We start from the raw sequence: 16,442 nt of genomic DNA on the forward strand, positions 1-16,442 counted from the left end.
GGCGGGGGGCGGGGGGCGGGCGCCCGGCCGCCCTGCGGGGCGCCCCTGCTCCGCCATGGTCTGGCGCGCTCGGATGCACCGCCCAGGACCACCGGGGCTCTGCTGCCGAGCTCCTGGCAGCCCGCAGTCCCCTCGCGCGGCACGCAGGCATTCGTTCCATAACCATTCACTGGGTACCTACTGTGTGCCGAGCCCTGAGTGATTTTACGCTCAGGAATGTCAAGCAAAGTTCAACAAATCTTTGAAATGAGGACAAGTCTTGCCCAGCTGGAGTCCTGCCGACTTTCAGTCCGGTGCTCATCCGTTTCCAATAGTAAGCTTACCGGCCTAAACCTTCTTCCACAAATTTCTTACCCGTCATTACCCCCCTCCTCGCATCTGTGCTCTTGCTGTCCTCTTCCACCTCATTGGACACCCGCCTTCCTGCAGCCTCACGGGCACCTTTCTTTCCACCAAAGTCTCAGAACTTAGCCAGCCTCAGGACTTTTGCACATGCTTCCCCCCCTGCTGTGTGGGACTTCTTTGCCCAGTTTTTCACGTGGCTGGCACCTTCTCATGGTACCTATGCCCTCCTTATCTGAGAGGCCTTGCCTCAGCACCTTACTACATTAACACCCTGTTCCTGGACATTCTCCATGTCCTCATTTTATTTCCTTCACGTTTATCACTATCCATTAATTCATTCAACAAGTAATTATTGATGATCTACTTTGGTACTTCAGGCGTCGTGAACAAATAGGCAAAAATCCTGTCCCCTGGTGGAGTTTGGGGAAAGAGAGGCAGGCAGCAGACAATAAACATGTAAGTAAGCAAGCAAGCTGTATAGTATATTAGAAGGTTTTAAGTCCTAAACGGGAAAAAGGACAGGGTAAGGAGATGAAGGTCTAGGGAGTACAGTTTTCAATGCGGTGGGCTGATCAGCCTGTGACAGTGACCCTGAGAAGGTGACGTTTCAGCCCCGCAGAAGGAACACCCCGCGGGAAGACATTAAGGTGCAACACAAGTTGGAGATGAGGTCGGCAAGTGACTTTTCCTCTCATTTGCTTACTTCTTGTGTATTCACCTAGGGAACTGCTGGAGCTGCTGTATAGCCCTGCCTGTCTTCACTGCAGTGTCCCAGGTCCTGTACGAGGCACACAGTAAGTGCTCAAAAACTATTTGTTGAATGAATATGTGAATGAAGGGATGGACTGATGTCTGGAGCCGTCCGGTCTGGACTAAGGTGCCCGAGGTCCAGGGGCCGGTCTGCGCAGGGCCATTCGGTGGCCTCCGGCGGCACCTGGTCCCTCATTTTGGTTGTCCCCGAATTGCATGTCCCCGGGTAGCGCCACTGCAGTGGGCGCCGCCTGAGCGTCGCGTCGGGGGGAATTCCGAGGGTGTCAAGGAGTCCCAGGAACAGGACCCGCCCTGCTCCCTGCCCCGCCCTTTGGTGGCTCGCAAAACCTGGAGGCGCGGCGCCTGTCCAGCCCCGCTGAGACGGACGGGGAGTTCACTGGGCATGCTCGGAGCCGGGCGGCGCCCGAGTTCCCCGGGAGGAGGAGTCTCCTGGTGGGGCCGGCGACGCCCCCGCAAAGCCCCGCCGGACGCTCAGCCCCCGCTTTGTTTCCGACGCCTCTTGGAGGGTCTGGGGGCATTTTTTTTTTCTCAAATCTTCGGAAGATAGCTGGGGATTCAGAGTCCGGGAAGGGCGTTCTCTGCCCTCCCCGCTGTGTGATCTGGGCCAAGCACCTTACTCTCTCTGTGCTTCCGATAACGCGAATACCCATCACTTGGATGTAGGCAGAATGTGGGGACTGAATGAAATAAAAAACGTGAGCATGTTTAATCCACTTTAAAGATCCATTTCATGAGTGCCTACCTCAGTTATCTGTCATCTGCAAACTAGTTTGCCGAGTGCTAATATGAGGAAACATAAGTTAATGGACATGTGAATTCTTGGAGTTGTCTCAATTTGCCTTATGTGACAAAATAGGCTGAAACTGCCCTTTCTTTCCCCACATGCAACAGTCATGAACTTAAACAGTGTTCTTAAATTCGAGCTAAAAAATATCTGTACACCTAAGGAAAAGACCTAAATCTTTTTAAAATCATGCATTTCGATTACCATAACAGAAGCAGGAACAAAAGGAAAGAATATTCCCCAAACTGGAAACAAATGAACGTCCACAATTAGTGGAATGATTAGTTAGGTTATGGTATATTTGTTGAAATATTAACTAGTTTATACTAAGTTAGACCATACTGCAAGAGGGGGAAACTTACAATACAATGTTAAGTGGGAAAAAAGGCTGAAAACACAAATACACTGCACAAAGATTATGTCTACACATTCACCAGACTAGAAGGAAATATGGGAAAATGTAAATACTTTAACTTTGGGGGGTAGTGTGGTTGGTTTCTCTTTTTAAATTTATTACTAAAAAAAAAAGTCTATTACTGTCACACTGTTGTGTTTGCAATAATAAACATTAAAAGACCAAATTAAAAATTTGTGAAGTTTTGTGAAAGTCTAATCATCATAATAATTACTATTATCAAGCTCAAGCATTCTTGATATTTTACACATATTGTGTCTTTTATCCTTACAGTCACTGTCCAGAATCGGTGTTTCTAGCTCAGTTTTACAGAAGAGGAAACAATCTAGGAGCCATTCACAACTAGTAAGAGTCAGGGTCAGGACTGAACACAGTTGGTCTGACCTCAAAGCCAAGGGTGTTAGATTTTATAATACTGCCTCTCTGTGCAGTAGCTTACCATGTATTGATGAGAAGAGAAACCACACATCATTTCATTTTGTGTCTTTTTGCCTTATTTTCTCTACCCTTTGATGTGTTTGTAGGCTGCAGATTGCCTTTAAGTGTTCTGGTCTCCTGTTACTATTTTATTGTTGGAGCCAAAATGTTAAAATCCGTCCTTTTCAGCTGTTGCATCTGGAGTGACGTGATGTTATTATCAGCAGTGACAGTTGATCTTATATCATAAGCTCCCAAACTTTATGGAAATGAAGCATTTGGATGGACACGTAATCTTAGTCTGTGTGGTTGAACCCAGCCAAATCGAGAGTAAGTAGAGGCCTCCTTAGGGGTAAGGCTATCCCAAAGTCTCAGATAATGAGGCCAGTCCAGACATAGATGATTCTCCCGGGATAATCATTTTGGAGTCGGAATCGCAACATAATAGAGCCACCTGGTGCACAGACTCCTCAGAACTTTGCTGTGATGAAAAGATACAGGGCCGATAGTCCTGATGATGTTTGCCAAGAGAAAGCCGCGGCCCTAATAGCAGCCCTCCTACTGCTGATGAGCAAAAACAGAAACAAACAAAAAACCCCCAAAAAACCCAGCTCTCTCTTTCAGTAGTGCTGGTAGACTCTTCTTGGCCCAGAAACACTAAACACTAACAAACACAAAAAGCTGAAGAGGGTCATTTCGTTGGAGAAGAAGGTATGCCACAAACCCTATACGCATCACTGGTAATGGGCCAGATTCGTACAAGAGGAATGCAAGATGGGCAGCTGGACACAGTTATTAGCATATTCCCAGAAGCTGCCGTTCGGACAGAAAGTCTGGTGCCCAGGGGCGCCTGGGTGGCACAGCGGTTAAGCGTCTGCCTTCGGCTCAGGGCGTGATCCCGGCGTTATGGGATCGAGCCCCACATCAGGCTCTTCTGCTATGAGCCTGCTTCTTCCTCTCCCACTCCCCCTGCTTGTGTTCCCTCTCTCGCTGGCTGTCTCTATCTCTGTCGAATAAATAAATAAAATCTTTAAAAAAAAAAAAAAAAGAAAGTCTGGTGCCCAGCACCATACACAAGCAATTGGCTGGGGCCATTTATAGGAAGAGTTTCCTGGAAGAATCACTGAGGATTGTCATTCACATCAAGACTCAGGAAGTCTGGGCACCACGTGGACTGTTTCAGTGATTCACAGGGCAGGGCTCCGAGCTGCAATGCTAATGTTCATCAATTATTTGTACTGTTAATGCAGGCTCCTGACGGGCCAAACATCAGCAAATCCATGGGCAAGCGGTGCTGTTGTAATGACAAGTGAAAAGAACACGATGCAAAATTATATACGTAGTATGGCTTCTACTCTGAATTACTAAGTTACACCATATGAAGCTGCCGTCATGTGGGTCAATGATGGTTGAACATTGGCAACTTCCTGTCTGTCAACGTAATGCATATGCATAGAGAAAAGACTAGAAAGAACTGCACTGAAATGTTGATGGTGACTATCTGAGCATTGCATTTACAAGCAGAGGAAAAAGATATGGAAGGTATCTTTTGTAAATCCAGAGAACCTCAAGTCTTTGGGCACCTGTTTCTTTGCTATGCCTTTATAGTTCCCTAAATCTTATTTTATGGTGTGTTTCTTTCATGATCAGGAAAAGTGAAACAAACTTTAAAAGTTGGCAAGCCAAACAAAATGATGTAGAGAGGGAAAACAGCTACTCTGGAATCATACACGAATGGGAGAAGTTCCTTTCACAGAGAGTGAAGCCCACCCTGCCCTGTCCCAGCGCTGGCAGAAGATGACAGAATGTCTGTTCCTGGCCCAGGAGGGAGGGAGAGGATGAACTGATCAGTGGTCTAGTCAGGAGCATGTAGGGGGGCGGGTTCATCTGACTTGGGACCCTGTTCATCCCCTCAGCCTGTGTCCTTAGCGCTCCTGGACTTCATGGATCTCACTGCGAGGAACACAAATTTTTAGCCTGAAGTTTTATGCATCGAAAAATGTTTTTCCATTGCAAATTATCAGTGCCCAAAGTGGTTTGTTTGTAAAACCGATGAACAAACTTAGCATGGGTACAAGAGCAGTGTTGTGGATTCATTCATTCATTCATTCATTCATTCATTCATCACATATTTTTTAAGCACCTGCTATATGTTGGGCACTGCTCTAAGTGCTTGGGAGACATAAGTGCGCCAAAGAAACAATTTCTGCTCTCATGGGCATGGGAGCCTTCCACCAGGACAAGTCAGACAAGGAACAGCAAGCCTTATATACGAGTGCATTGTGTTGTATGTTAAGAGACCAGGGGTAAGGCTCATAGAAAGGGTACTAGAGGTGAGGTGGGTGGGGAATTGCAGTTCTAAATAGGACTGAAAAATTTAGTCACTTAAGCAAATACTTATGGACATCTGAAGAAAATGACAGAGTTACTCATGTAGATACCTGGAAAAGACTCTGGGTAGAGGGAACAGCCAGTACAAAGGTTGGTGAGGCAGTGTAATGCCAAAGAGTAACCAGGGGCAAGAACTTGAGGGTCCTCCCCTGTCTGTCCCGGGTAGGACTCAGCCTTTCAGCGTGAGCTAGACAGAAGCCAAGCCAACGTGATGGCTGCCAAATGGGCTTCTCAGCATAATCGAAAGTTAAATGTCGTCCTTGTAGATGGTGACCAGATGCAACCTGACAGTAAACACAGATTTGAATAAGGGAACTGAAATCATGTAGCAGGCCTCTCTTATAAGGGAGTCAGCCATATGATCCAGAGTATGTATACATTTTTAATATTATCATGTAAATGCAAAAATAACATAACCAGTTATCTCAGAGGGTTCTCAGACCTTCAAGAACACTTGAGTGAACCCTCAGGGATACACAGACCTGAGTTAGAGAAACAATTTCCTGGCGCACCCGCTATAGGTATGCCAGAGGGACCAGAAGGAACCTAATAGGCCCACCTACCACCACATGGATTTGCTGCTACACAAGAAATGGAAAGGTAAGTCTAGGGATTTTGAGATCCTGCTCGGGAAACTCAGCGGAAGGGTGTGGCTTTAGAAACAAAGAGAAATGATGGGAAATGCAGGGAATGAGAGTTGATATCCTGAACTTGGCTGATGGTTTAAGCAATGGGTGGTGTCATCTTACAAAACCCAGGGAGAGTGGGTTTGTCAAGTCTCCCAACCACACCTCTGAGGTTCACATGTCCAACAATAGAAGGAGAGAGAGAAAAATACCCAGGCTACTAGCGTAGGATAGTCATACAGAGGTCATGGCTTTGGAAAATCAGCAACCATAAAGGACACATTCAAGGAATACCCTGATAGAAGATTCTAGGGAGAAGAGTCAGGGAAAATACTGAAAGCAGCATTTTTAAACTTTGATCCAGGAACCACGTATCAAGATCACCTTGAGAGAAGGAGTCTTTGTGTAAAAGCAGACTTCTGGCCTCAGCTCAGACCTTCTGGCTCTGCTTGTGGACCCCAAGAACCTACATTTTATAATTAACTATAAAGGGGCGCCTGGGTGGCTCAGTCAGTTAAGCGTCTGCCTTTGGCTCAGCTCCTGATCTCAGGGTCCTGGAATCCAGTCCAGCTCCCTGCTCAGCGGGGAGTCTGCTTTTCCCTCTCCCTTTGTCCCTACCCCCCCCCCACTTGTGTGCTCAATCTTTATCTCTCAAATAAAGAAATAAGATCTTAAAAAAAAAAAGAATCTTTTGTACACTGAAGTTTTATAACTTCTGTCCTGTAGCCTCCAATATATGTACACTAGGAACCTAGTCTGATAAACTAAGAGGATGGGAAATTTTACCAAGAGATAATCATGGACTTGTAGGTATTACTGATGCTTGGATGGATGGGGTGAAGAGCCACAGCATCAGCTTCTTAACCATTTAGAGGGGTAGAAGGGGAGAAGACAGGAGATGGAGAGAGGGCATCCCCTGCAGGCTAATAGGGACCCCTAGTAGTGAGCTATCAGGCTTTCTGCTTTCTGTTCTTGACCTTGGATCTCTGACTCCATCCACCTGACCATGCTCTCCCGGGGCCAGGAGGAAGCTAACCATGTGACTGGAGAGGAGGTGGTAATGGGGATAGTCACAGTGGTGGTGATGTTTGCTAAGAGGAGTAGACACTAAAATAAACACATTGGCGTGTGTAGAGTACACACAAAACTGAACCTGAGAAGGTCATTACCTCCTGAAGAGGAATTGGACAAGTGGGGGCAGGGGAGGGATGAGTGTTTGCCTTTTGCCATAAACCCTTTTGTACCTTCTGAATTATGTACCAGGTGATGCATAACCTATTTAAAAGTACATTCTCTGTGGGAGAAAAATATAATGATGTATGCATGGTTTTTTTTTTTTAAAAAAAAAACGATTTTGTTTTACATTTTGGCTCCCTCTAAATTGTACTAAGTACAAAGCCCAGGTTACTTGACAAATCAAGGCTGTAACTAAGACCAGGGCACAACACGGTACAGCTTACTTTAAAGAAACAGCCCTAGGTCAAGGGCTCTTACTCCTGCTGGCAATGCGTGTGGCTGAGGGATGGAACAGGAAGAGAGCTTCGGATGAGGGTAAAGGAGTAAGAAAAATCACTTCAGTGATCTCGAGATCAAGAATGGTGCTTTCCTGACACAGCTGGTAAGAAAATGGCTGGGAAGTCAGAGTGCTTCAGCTACCCACGCCTTGACTGGAAGTCACAGCCCTACGGAAAGACGATCATCTGAAATCTGTTCTAGCTTGGCTCACGGTTCCATCCTTGAGACACTGGAAACCTGATCTGGGCCCAAAAGAGAACTGTGCTTCCAATCCCTGATGACATTTCAAGAACAGGGGGCACCGTTCAGCCTGCCCTGTGCTCTGGTGACCTTCTAGTATTGCGTGGATGACACACCACAGGATTTCCTCAACTGCGCCCCGGCGTCCTGCTAGGATGTTGCTCTCATTTTTTCCATAGTACACACAGTCACTGCATTGAAGTCCAAACAGACTGTCCAGCGATGCCTCCATAAACACGAGTCACACGTAGAGTTTAAGGAATCCATGTTTGGCCAGGGACATCAGAGTTCCTAAGGCAAGCCATCTCCACATACAGGGTATGGGTTGATGAGAGTCATATGATTTTCTGCCAACATGCCTGAGCAGTGATCAGGGACCGGCTTCATGTGGCAGCCACCAAGGCCTACCCAGATACTGTTTTTCTTCATCCAAAACTCCCTGTTCCAGTGTGAAGTTCTCCAGCTATTGTATCAGAAAACATTACTCTCTGTCCATTTCTTTGTCTTCTTGGGTTTCTCTGTTTGCTCTTCATTGCTGCCACCTTGCCCATCCGAGGTCATTTAGCCCAACCACTGGCACAAATCTCTTGCTTCCTCTTGAAGAATGAACGTGAACCACATCAACCTCCTAAAACAGATCATTCGACCGTTGCTGCCTTTGAAATCCTACCCATCCTTTAAAGCTCATCTGACAAGCTACCTCTTTCTAGATTATCCCAACTGGTTATTTGCAGTCTAATTCCTGCACCCCTGTGGATTTGGTCTGTTCTATCATGCTTCTCATCACTTGCTGACTCCCACGTAGTTATTAACGTACATGCCCCTTTTGGAATGCTCTTGGAAAAATCCCCTGAATGGGGTCATGATGCCATGATGCCATGTAGGCTGTGACTATTATTTCTGAGCAGGGTATGCAAAGGGCCATGAGTCTCCTCTCAAAAATTGCCTGCCTTTCTCCAGTGAGCAAGAAGTTATGTTGTATCTAAAGTCCTTTTGGAGTTCCTTCTGGAATTCTGCTTGCGAGCTTAATAATTAATTGACCAATAGACAGAAAAGAGGTACAGACAGCTGTAGATACACAGGGAGTATAAGAAGATATAGGAGATAAGCTAAGGGAGAAACATGAGCAGTGGTGTCCCAAATAAGGTCTAATTAATCTGTGATTAGATATCACTATGCACTCTAGATTTCTATGTGAATCAATTAAAGGAATTAGGACATTGCCCCTGCCTCTCCACACCTGGGAGTCACCTGGTTGTGCTGGCAGAAGTCTACAGGTCAAGGACACACCCCTTTTTTGTCTACCTGTATTGCTGAGTGAGCTAATCCCAAAGCAGCTCGGGGTCCCGTGACCTTCATCTTTGGGCAGGCAGTAGGACCAGCAACAACAGGGTGAATGAAATCCATCATAGAAATTACCGAGGAATAGAGGGGGGCCTAAAACCTTCTTACTGTCTTGTGGTTTCAATTTCATTGTAATCTAGAATCGTGTACAGTCTCAACCATGGGAAGCTGCCCCAATTTTGTCAGCACCCATGACAATATTTTATCCTTGCCTTATAAGGTCCAAAGCATCGAGGGCAGTCCTCATTTCTCTCTCAGTCTTATACAATCTGAGTAATCAGCTTTCTTTGACTGCATAGGCAGACCCAGGAGCCCCTCCTTCTGCATTTAGATTCCACTAGATTTACGTTTAACACATTATACACAATTGAGCAAGCCAGCTGCCGCCACTGTGAACTCACATCATTTCTTTGCATGCTAGAAACCTAGATAGGGTGTGATGAGTGAGAAAATTAGTTGAAATTGGATTGCCTTACTGATACGTTTCAGTCAGCCCAAGTCCTTTGACTTACTAAGGCCAGCATATTATTTTCCATTACACTTGGTTCATTGGCATAAAAAAACATGCATAATACTAGTACATATTTCAAATGCCAATTCACATGAGAGAACAATTTCCCAACAGTGTTATCTAGTTTCTTCTCAAGTTCCCTGGGTTGAGGTCAGTCTTTGTAGTTAATGTTGGGTTCCTGACCCAAACACAGCCTGTGCCAGTTATGAAAAAAAAAAAAGTCAGTTTTCCATGGTTTGGATAAAGAGGTGGCCGTGGGAACATGTACAGCTCTGTCTCTGGTCCTGGTGAAGTCATTGAAAAGCCAACCCAGCCTGGCTATCCTGTGCACCCACATGGAAATGAGGATAGACAGGACTGTAGAGCAAGGGGAAGTGGACCTACTCTGCAAAGCCAGCCTTGGCATATGGAGCGGAGGAGAGCGTCCTTCCCATTCAGGAGGAAAAATCTCTCTTTTACGATTTATTAAGAAACACCGAAGTAATCTTGAAAACCGTGCTATATAAGGAAAAAATATGGACCCAATCTATTCAAAGGAAAAATCCAAATGTAGATAAAGTCTTATGAGCAGAAATGGATTATTTTAGCACTGTTGATAATTGCTAAGAAAGATGAGATAAGGGACCGAATGAATACACAACCCTATGTCCCACCAATTATTGTATAACTCTTAAAATTATTTTACAAAGAGTTTGTAATGACCTGGGAAAATGCTAGTTATGTAGTTTAGATAAAGAGCATAAGATAAAAGCTGTATTCGTAGCATAACTTTGTAAAGAAAAACACATTCATGAACATAAAAATCCTGAAAGAAAGTAGAGTAAAATGTTAAGAGTAATTGTTTCTAGATAATGATATGACCGGTGTCTTAGTTTGTTCGGGCTACTATAACAAAATACCATACACTGGGTGGCCTACAAACGACAAACATTTATTTCTTACAGTTCTGGAGGCTGGGAAGTCCAAGATCAAGGTGTTGGTAGATTCAGTGTCAGGTGAGGGTGTGTTTCCAAGGTTTATAGACAGCTGTCTTCTCACTTTGTTCCCACATGATGGAATGGGGTGAGGGAGCTCTCTGGGGTCTCTTTTATAAGGCCACTGATCCCGTTCATGAGGGCTCCACGCTCATAAGCTAATCACCTGCCCAAGGCCCCACCTTCAAATGCATTAGGGATTAGGTTTCAACATAGACATTTTGGGGGACACATTCAGTTTATAACAACTGGTGATTTTCTTCATATTTTTCAAATCTTCTACAACAGATGTATAGCACTTCAAAAATAAGAAGGAAATACTTTAAGAAATCTATGTAACCAATACAAACACAAAACTTTTGCTCCCAGATAATCGTATGGGAAGATATTTTTATATCCGGGTGACTATAGCAGTGACCACAGGAATTTCATAACTGTTCCGTGGGAGGTTTAATTATGGTACCTCCGATACCCATGGTCACCTCATCTCCTTTATACAAGCCCTGCTGGGAGTCCTTCTGAGTCCTAGAATCCCCGTGAGTTAGGAAGCCCATGAGCCATGAAGTGCTTAGTAAGAGCAATTGGATTCCTTCATGTAGGAATTTCAACTGGAGGACACAGCAGAAAAAAAAAAGTGAAGACACACAAAGAAAGCCCAAGATCAAGCAACATCCAGAGTAACTGTGGTTGAATGTTACACAGATGACTTGCACAAAACTGACTTCCTGGGATCCACACCCCTATGCAGTCCGCTCCCACACAGAGGCTCAGCCAAAGTCACTTGATTTGTTCAATGGAACATCAGTGAACAGGACCCAATAGGTGTTTAATAGACATTTGTGCACGAGGAGTGGCCCTCTTGGATCCCTGAGACCACCACACCATTGAGAAACCCAGGACGGAGAGGAGAGAGGAGAGAGGCCTAGCTACGGCAGGCTTGTCTCAGCTGAACTCAGAGAAGACCAGTGAAAGAACTGTTTAGCCAACACATAGAATCATGAGATGTTAAAAAAAAAAAAAAATTGTCGTTTTTGAGCCACTGTCTTGGCAGTGGTTTGTGACCAGCAATGGTTAACTGGGACAGCCACAACAGGGAGTCCTGATACTGAGGACTCCACCTTGCATCCTTCCACTTCCAAACCGTGTTTCTTCCTGGTGCACTTGGACCCCGTGGAGTGTCTGTTCTGGGGTTCTTTGAGATTTCCATCTTCTGTATTGATCCTTATAGTCTTACAGCAACCTGCATTATTTTAAAGTAGGTATTGTTGTCAAACCCCAGCATTCAAAGAGCTGAGCCAAAATGTGAGTGTCTTCAGGAGAGGGATGTTGTGGGTTTTGTTCACCATTACACCCCCACAGAACGGTGTCTATCCCATAGCAAGACCTTAGGAGATATTTGTAAGTAAATGAGCAAGCAGATCTTGGGAGCTTGTTTAAAATATAGATTGCAGGGGGGCGCCTGGGTGGCACAGCGGTTGAGTGTCTGCCTTCGGCTCAGGGCGTGATCCCGGCGTTATGGGATCGAGCCCCACATCAGGCTCCTCTGCTGGAAGCCTGCTTCTTCCTCTCCCACTCCCTCTGCCTGTGTTCCTTCTCTCACTGGCTGTCTCTATCTCTGTCAAATAAATAAATAAATAAAATATATAGATTGCAGGGGTGTCTGGGTGACGCAGTCAGTTAAGTGTCTGACTCTTGATTGGGTCATGATCTCAGGGTTGTGAGATCAAGCCCCACGTCGGGTTCCATGCTGGGTGTGGAGACTGCTTAAGATTCTCTCTCTCCCGGGGCGCCTGGGTGGCGCAGACGTTACGTCTGCCTTCGGCTCAGGGCGTGGTCCCAGCATTTTGGGATCGAGCTCCACATCAGGCTTCTCTGCTGGGAGCCTGCTTCTTCCCCTCCCACTCCCCCTGCTTGTGTTTCCTGTCTCACTGGCTATCTCTCTCTCTGTCAAATAAATAAATAAAATCTTGAAAAAAAAAAAAAGATTCTCTCCCTCTCCCTCTGCTCCCCCCACCCCTGCTCTCTCTCAAAAAAATAAAGAAAATAAAATATGGATTCCAGGGCCCCACCTCTGGAGACTCTGATTTGGTAGGTCTGGGTTGGGTCCAGGAAACGGTATCATTATTAAGCCACTTCAGTGAAGCTGAGGCAGGTGGCCTATGGGGCCCATTTTCACCATCAGGGCCTCGAGTTATCTGCAACCAAAAGAAGCCAACTGATCAATTTTCTAGCTGTCTGTGCATCAGAATCACCTGGGGAGCTTGTTCATGGTGTTAGTTCCTGGTCCTCACTCCTGACCTACCAAATCTGAAAATCTCTAAAAGTGAAAACTTACAATGCTGTGTTATTAAGAAACTCCTGGGTCAGTGGGATGCAGCTGGTCCACATGCTTAAGGGCATTTGGAAACCACTGGCCCCACCAACACAATTCTCCGCAAGTCATTTGGCCACCCAACACACTTTTCTCATTCCCAAGAACGGAGAACACACACTCCCTCAGTTAGATATTCTCACACTAATCTTTATGGCTTAAAAAAAAAAAAAGGTTTTCATAATGACTGTGAGAAGTATTTGTTAGGGACTCTTTCTAAGCCTAAATGTCTCATCTATCAATCAGAGGTTGGTAACACCTGCCTCTCAAGTGCGTGAGGACTGAAATGAGGCGAGGTGCATGAGGGCACTTTGAAACTGAGCACGCCATGCACGTGATTTGTAAGCCTTTAATCATAAACGTGTCATGCAGGGGATTAAAGTATTTTTATCAACTTTTAGATAAGCAATCAGATTCATTATGAGTTATTTGGTTCTCCTAACCAAGGGAGAGCCAGACCTTTGGGATCCCGATGTGAAATGTTTCAGGGACAGGAAACCCTGGTTGCATTTCGAATTCCTTCACATGGTGTTCAAAGCCATGTGTCATCGGAATCCTGCATCGTCTTGGTCTCTCCTAACCCCTCTCCTCCACACCCTCCTGCCCCCTCGTGCCAGCCCTTCTGAAACACTAATGCAGCATGCTGGCTCACCTCTGTCACAAGCCCTAGCTCACGCTGGGCACTACTTCTGGAATGTTCTTTACTATTGTCCATGCCCATCAACCTGGACCTTTCCTGAACCTTTGGTGTCTGTTACTATCTTCTACCCCCTAGTCAGAATTGACCAGCCTCTGTCTCGAACCCCCAATGAACATTTTTCCAAGATCTTGTATCACTTGGTTGCATTTACCAAGATCATGTCACCCTCTTCCTCCACCTCGAAGGCAGGGACTTTTCCTTACTCATCCCTGTGTCTCTGGCCCTGAGCACACTGCCTGGCACAGAGAAGGGACTAATAAATAGTTGTTGATTGCATGAAAGTCTGGAGCTGTCCTTTGTGGGGTCTTAACTTCTAGGGAAAGAAAAGTGCTCGTGCCTGGCTGTAGCCACTTGTCTCTCTTGGACTCTGATTTCCTGCTGTTGTCCTTTGCTCCTCGTGCCTCCGTGCAAAGACTTATGAAAACCAAGCAACTTGCAATGAACTGCTCGCCTGATCTTTAACTGGTGGGGGTATCCAGGAGTTTTAGGAGAGTTTGACTAAGCGGGTATTATATGTAAATGTAGTACTTGATATAAATGAAAAATTAAGGTATTAATGAGAAATCTCTTCTGAAGGCCAGTTCTGAATTGTTGGTGTCTACTAGCTACCATCCAGCTGGATGTCCCAGAAGCACTTCACATCCAACAAGTTACAAACTAACAAATCAGCTCCAGCACACAAGCCTACTCCTTGTCCATTGGCCATCTGCCCAGTTGCCTGGACTCCAAGCTCCAAGCACTCGCTCTCTCTTTCCATTCAAGAAAATGGCTTGTTCTCTCTATTCTACCCGCATGATATTTCTCACATCCTTCCCAAGCTTTGCATTCTGTCACAGGAACTCCTTATCTCTCTTGCAAATAGCCTCTCCCAATTGGTTTCCCAGCTTCCTCTCACTTTTTTCTTGGAATACTGATAACAGGTTCCTCTTGCTAAAGCACATATTTGTAAAGTTACTCCTCTGCTTGAAAATAATTCAATGTTTCCCCATGGCCTACCTACTGGAATAGTCTGAATTCCTTAGTCTGCAAGGTATTTGATGGTAACAAATCTATCTGATCAGATGGCATCTCCTGGGAAGTGAGAATGTAGGGAGAAGGCAACAAGAAGCATTCATTTGTTCATCAAATATTGATCAGCACCAGCTATATGCCACGCTCTGTTCCAGGTTCTGGAAATAGCGTGAAGTCTTTGATTTTATGGAGCTTATATGTGAAGAGACCAAAAAAAAAAAAAAAAAATGGAGTCACTGATGTCTGTTTTTAAGATGACCTCTAGTCTGAAAACACAAGATTGCGTAGATTGCGTTGGCCCCAGTTCTTCCCTTCTCTCTGCATCCGTGCTCTTTGCCATGTAACCTTGAAGTTCCTTACACGAGAAGTAGAGGGACTTCTCCCCGCTCAACTCTGGGCTTGGCCACGTGACTTGCTTTGGCCAATGGGATGTTAGCAGATGTTACACAATTAGAGGCTTGAAGCGTGCTTGCGTGGTTAGGCTTGTCCTTCTTGTACTTCTGCTTCGGCCGTAAAAAGGCTGCCCCACGTAGATTGCTGGTCCCAGAAGATGAGAAAAATAGGAAGTAGAACCAAACGGTGAAGGAATGGTGGTGATTTTAAGATGCTGGATTTTGGAGGTGGTTTGTTACATAGCATTATTGGGGCAACAGCTGATTGAGTCTCTCCTCCACGAGATCTTCTTGACATCCCTGCATTGGGGGTGCCTCTCCAGAGGAACTGGGGTGCTGCTGGGGCGGTGGGGGGGGAGGGGGAGCTCTCCTACTTCCTTACTTCCGTACAAGAAACCCTTCCTCGTAAGGAATAACACAGGTCCCTGAGGGAAGAGATAATTGGCGCAGAACCTGGTGTAGTGTGTGGTTTACTCCAGTAGTTGTGAAACCAGATGAAACTCTGGGCAAAATTAGTGAATTTAATGAAGCAGTCTGCCCTAGGTCTTCTCTCAGGAGATCTTTTTCTGTGCAGGAAGCTATTGTTAATTCAGTTTACCTGTCTATTCCACCCACCACCTCCCCCCCACCCCCCGCCATTGCTGAAAGGAAGACATTCTGTTACACCCTGAAATATACAGGCAAATTAGGCATGGCTGATCTTGTCCTTGTAGAGATCACAGATTAATAGAAGAGATAAACAGACTATTCCAGGGTGGTGAGATATAAAAGCTACCAGAGAAATGAGAACAAGATATTAAAGGAGTGCAGACAAATCCAGCTTGGTGGCTCAGAAAAGACTTCAAGGATAAGATGACACTGGGGTTTTGATTGACGAGGAGGAATTGACCAGGTAGAAAAGGGGGAGAACATTCTGGGAAGAACATAAGCAAATGCATGAACTTAAAATCTATGATGAGGGGCGCCTGGGTGGCACAGCGGTTGAGCGTCTGCCTTCGGCTCAGGGCGTGATCCCGGTGTTATGGGATCGAGCCCCACGTCAGGCTCCTCTGCTATGAGCCTGCTTCTTCCTCTCCCACTCCCCCTGCTTGTGTTCCCTCTCTCGCTGGCTGTCTCTATCTCTGTCGAATAGATGAATAAAATCTTTAAAAAAAAATAAAATAAAAAATAAAATCTATGATGAGAGTGTGTGGGGTAGGGAGGGCGTGGGAAGTGGTGGGAAATGAGGTAGAAACTCAGACCTGGCCAGGTGTGAAGAGCCTTGTGTGGTACAGCGAGGAGTCTGGACTAGGCCCTGAGGACACTGGGGAGCACCGAAGATTTTAAGCAGGGGAGTAAAATGTTTAGATTTTGCATTTTTAAAAGATCCCTCTGACAACAATGGCTTGGGAAGGAATAAGGGAACTTGTTAGGTCATTACAGTAATACAGGGGGAAAATTTAGATGGCCTCAAGTATTGCTATAAACCTAGAGAAGTGAGAGTTTGGGAGAGTTAGGAGGTTGGGTGAGTGGACCAGGTACCTGGTATTGGAGAGAGCAGTGTTGAGAGGGCTCCCAGGTTGCTGCTTAAACACAGGCGGGACGATGGTACTGCTCACTGAGGTTGGGAGCCTTGGCGGGGTGGGGGTGGGGGTG

At 45.7% G+C, this 16,442-nt stretch overlaps 2 protein-coding genes across 4 annotated transcripts in view; one reads left to right on the forward strand and one right to left on the reverse strand.

The window, feature by feature from the left end:
* Positions 1-16,442, reverse strand: part of PTPN3 (protein tyrosine phosphatase non-receptor type 3) — a 139,561-nt gene that overhangs the window by 108,863 nt on the left and 14,256 nt on the right. The window lies entirely within an intron of this gene.
* The window catches only part of LOC117802999, a 319,752-nt gene continuing 303,356 nt past the window's right edge, over positions 47-16,442 (forward strand). Inside the window, exons 1-2 of the mRNA XM_034664243.1 lie at positions 47-313; positions 1,068-1,139. Coding sequence (XP_034520134.1) covers positions 217-313; positions 1,068-1,139 — 169 coding nt within the window. The 5' untranslated portion in view covers positions 47-216. The remainder of the gene's footprint in view (positions 314-1,067; positions 1,140-16,442) is intronic.

Source organism: Ailuropoda melanoleuca, chromosome 7, assembly GCF_002007445.2.
Source record: "Ailuropoda melanoleuca isolate Jingjing chromosome 7, ASM200744v2, whole genome shotgun sequence".
Taxonomy (NCBI): domain Eukaryota; kingdom Metazoa; phylum Chordata; class Mammalia; order Carnivora; family Ursidae; genus Ailuropoda; species Ailuropoda melanoleuca.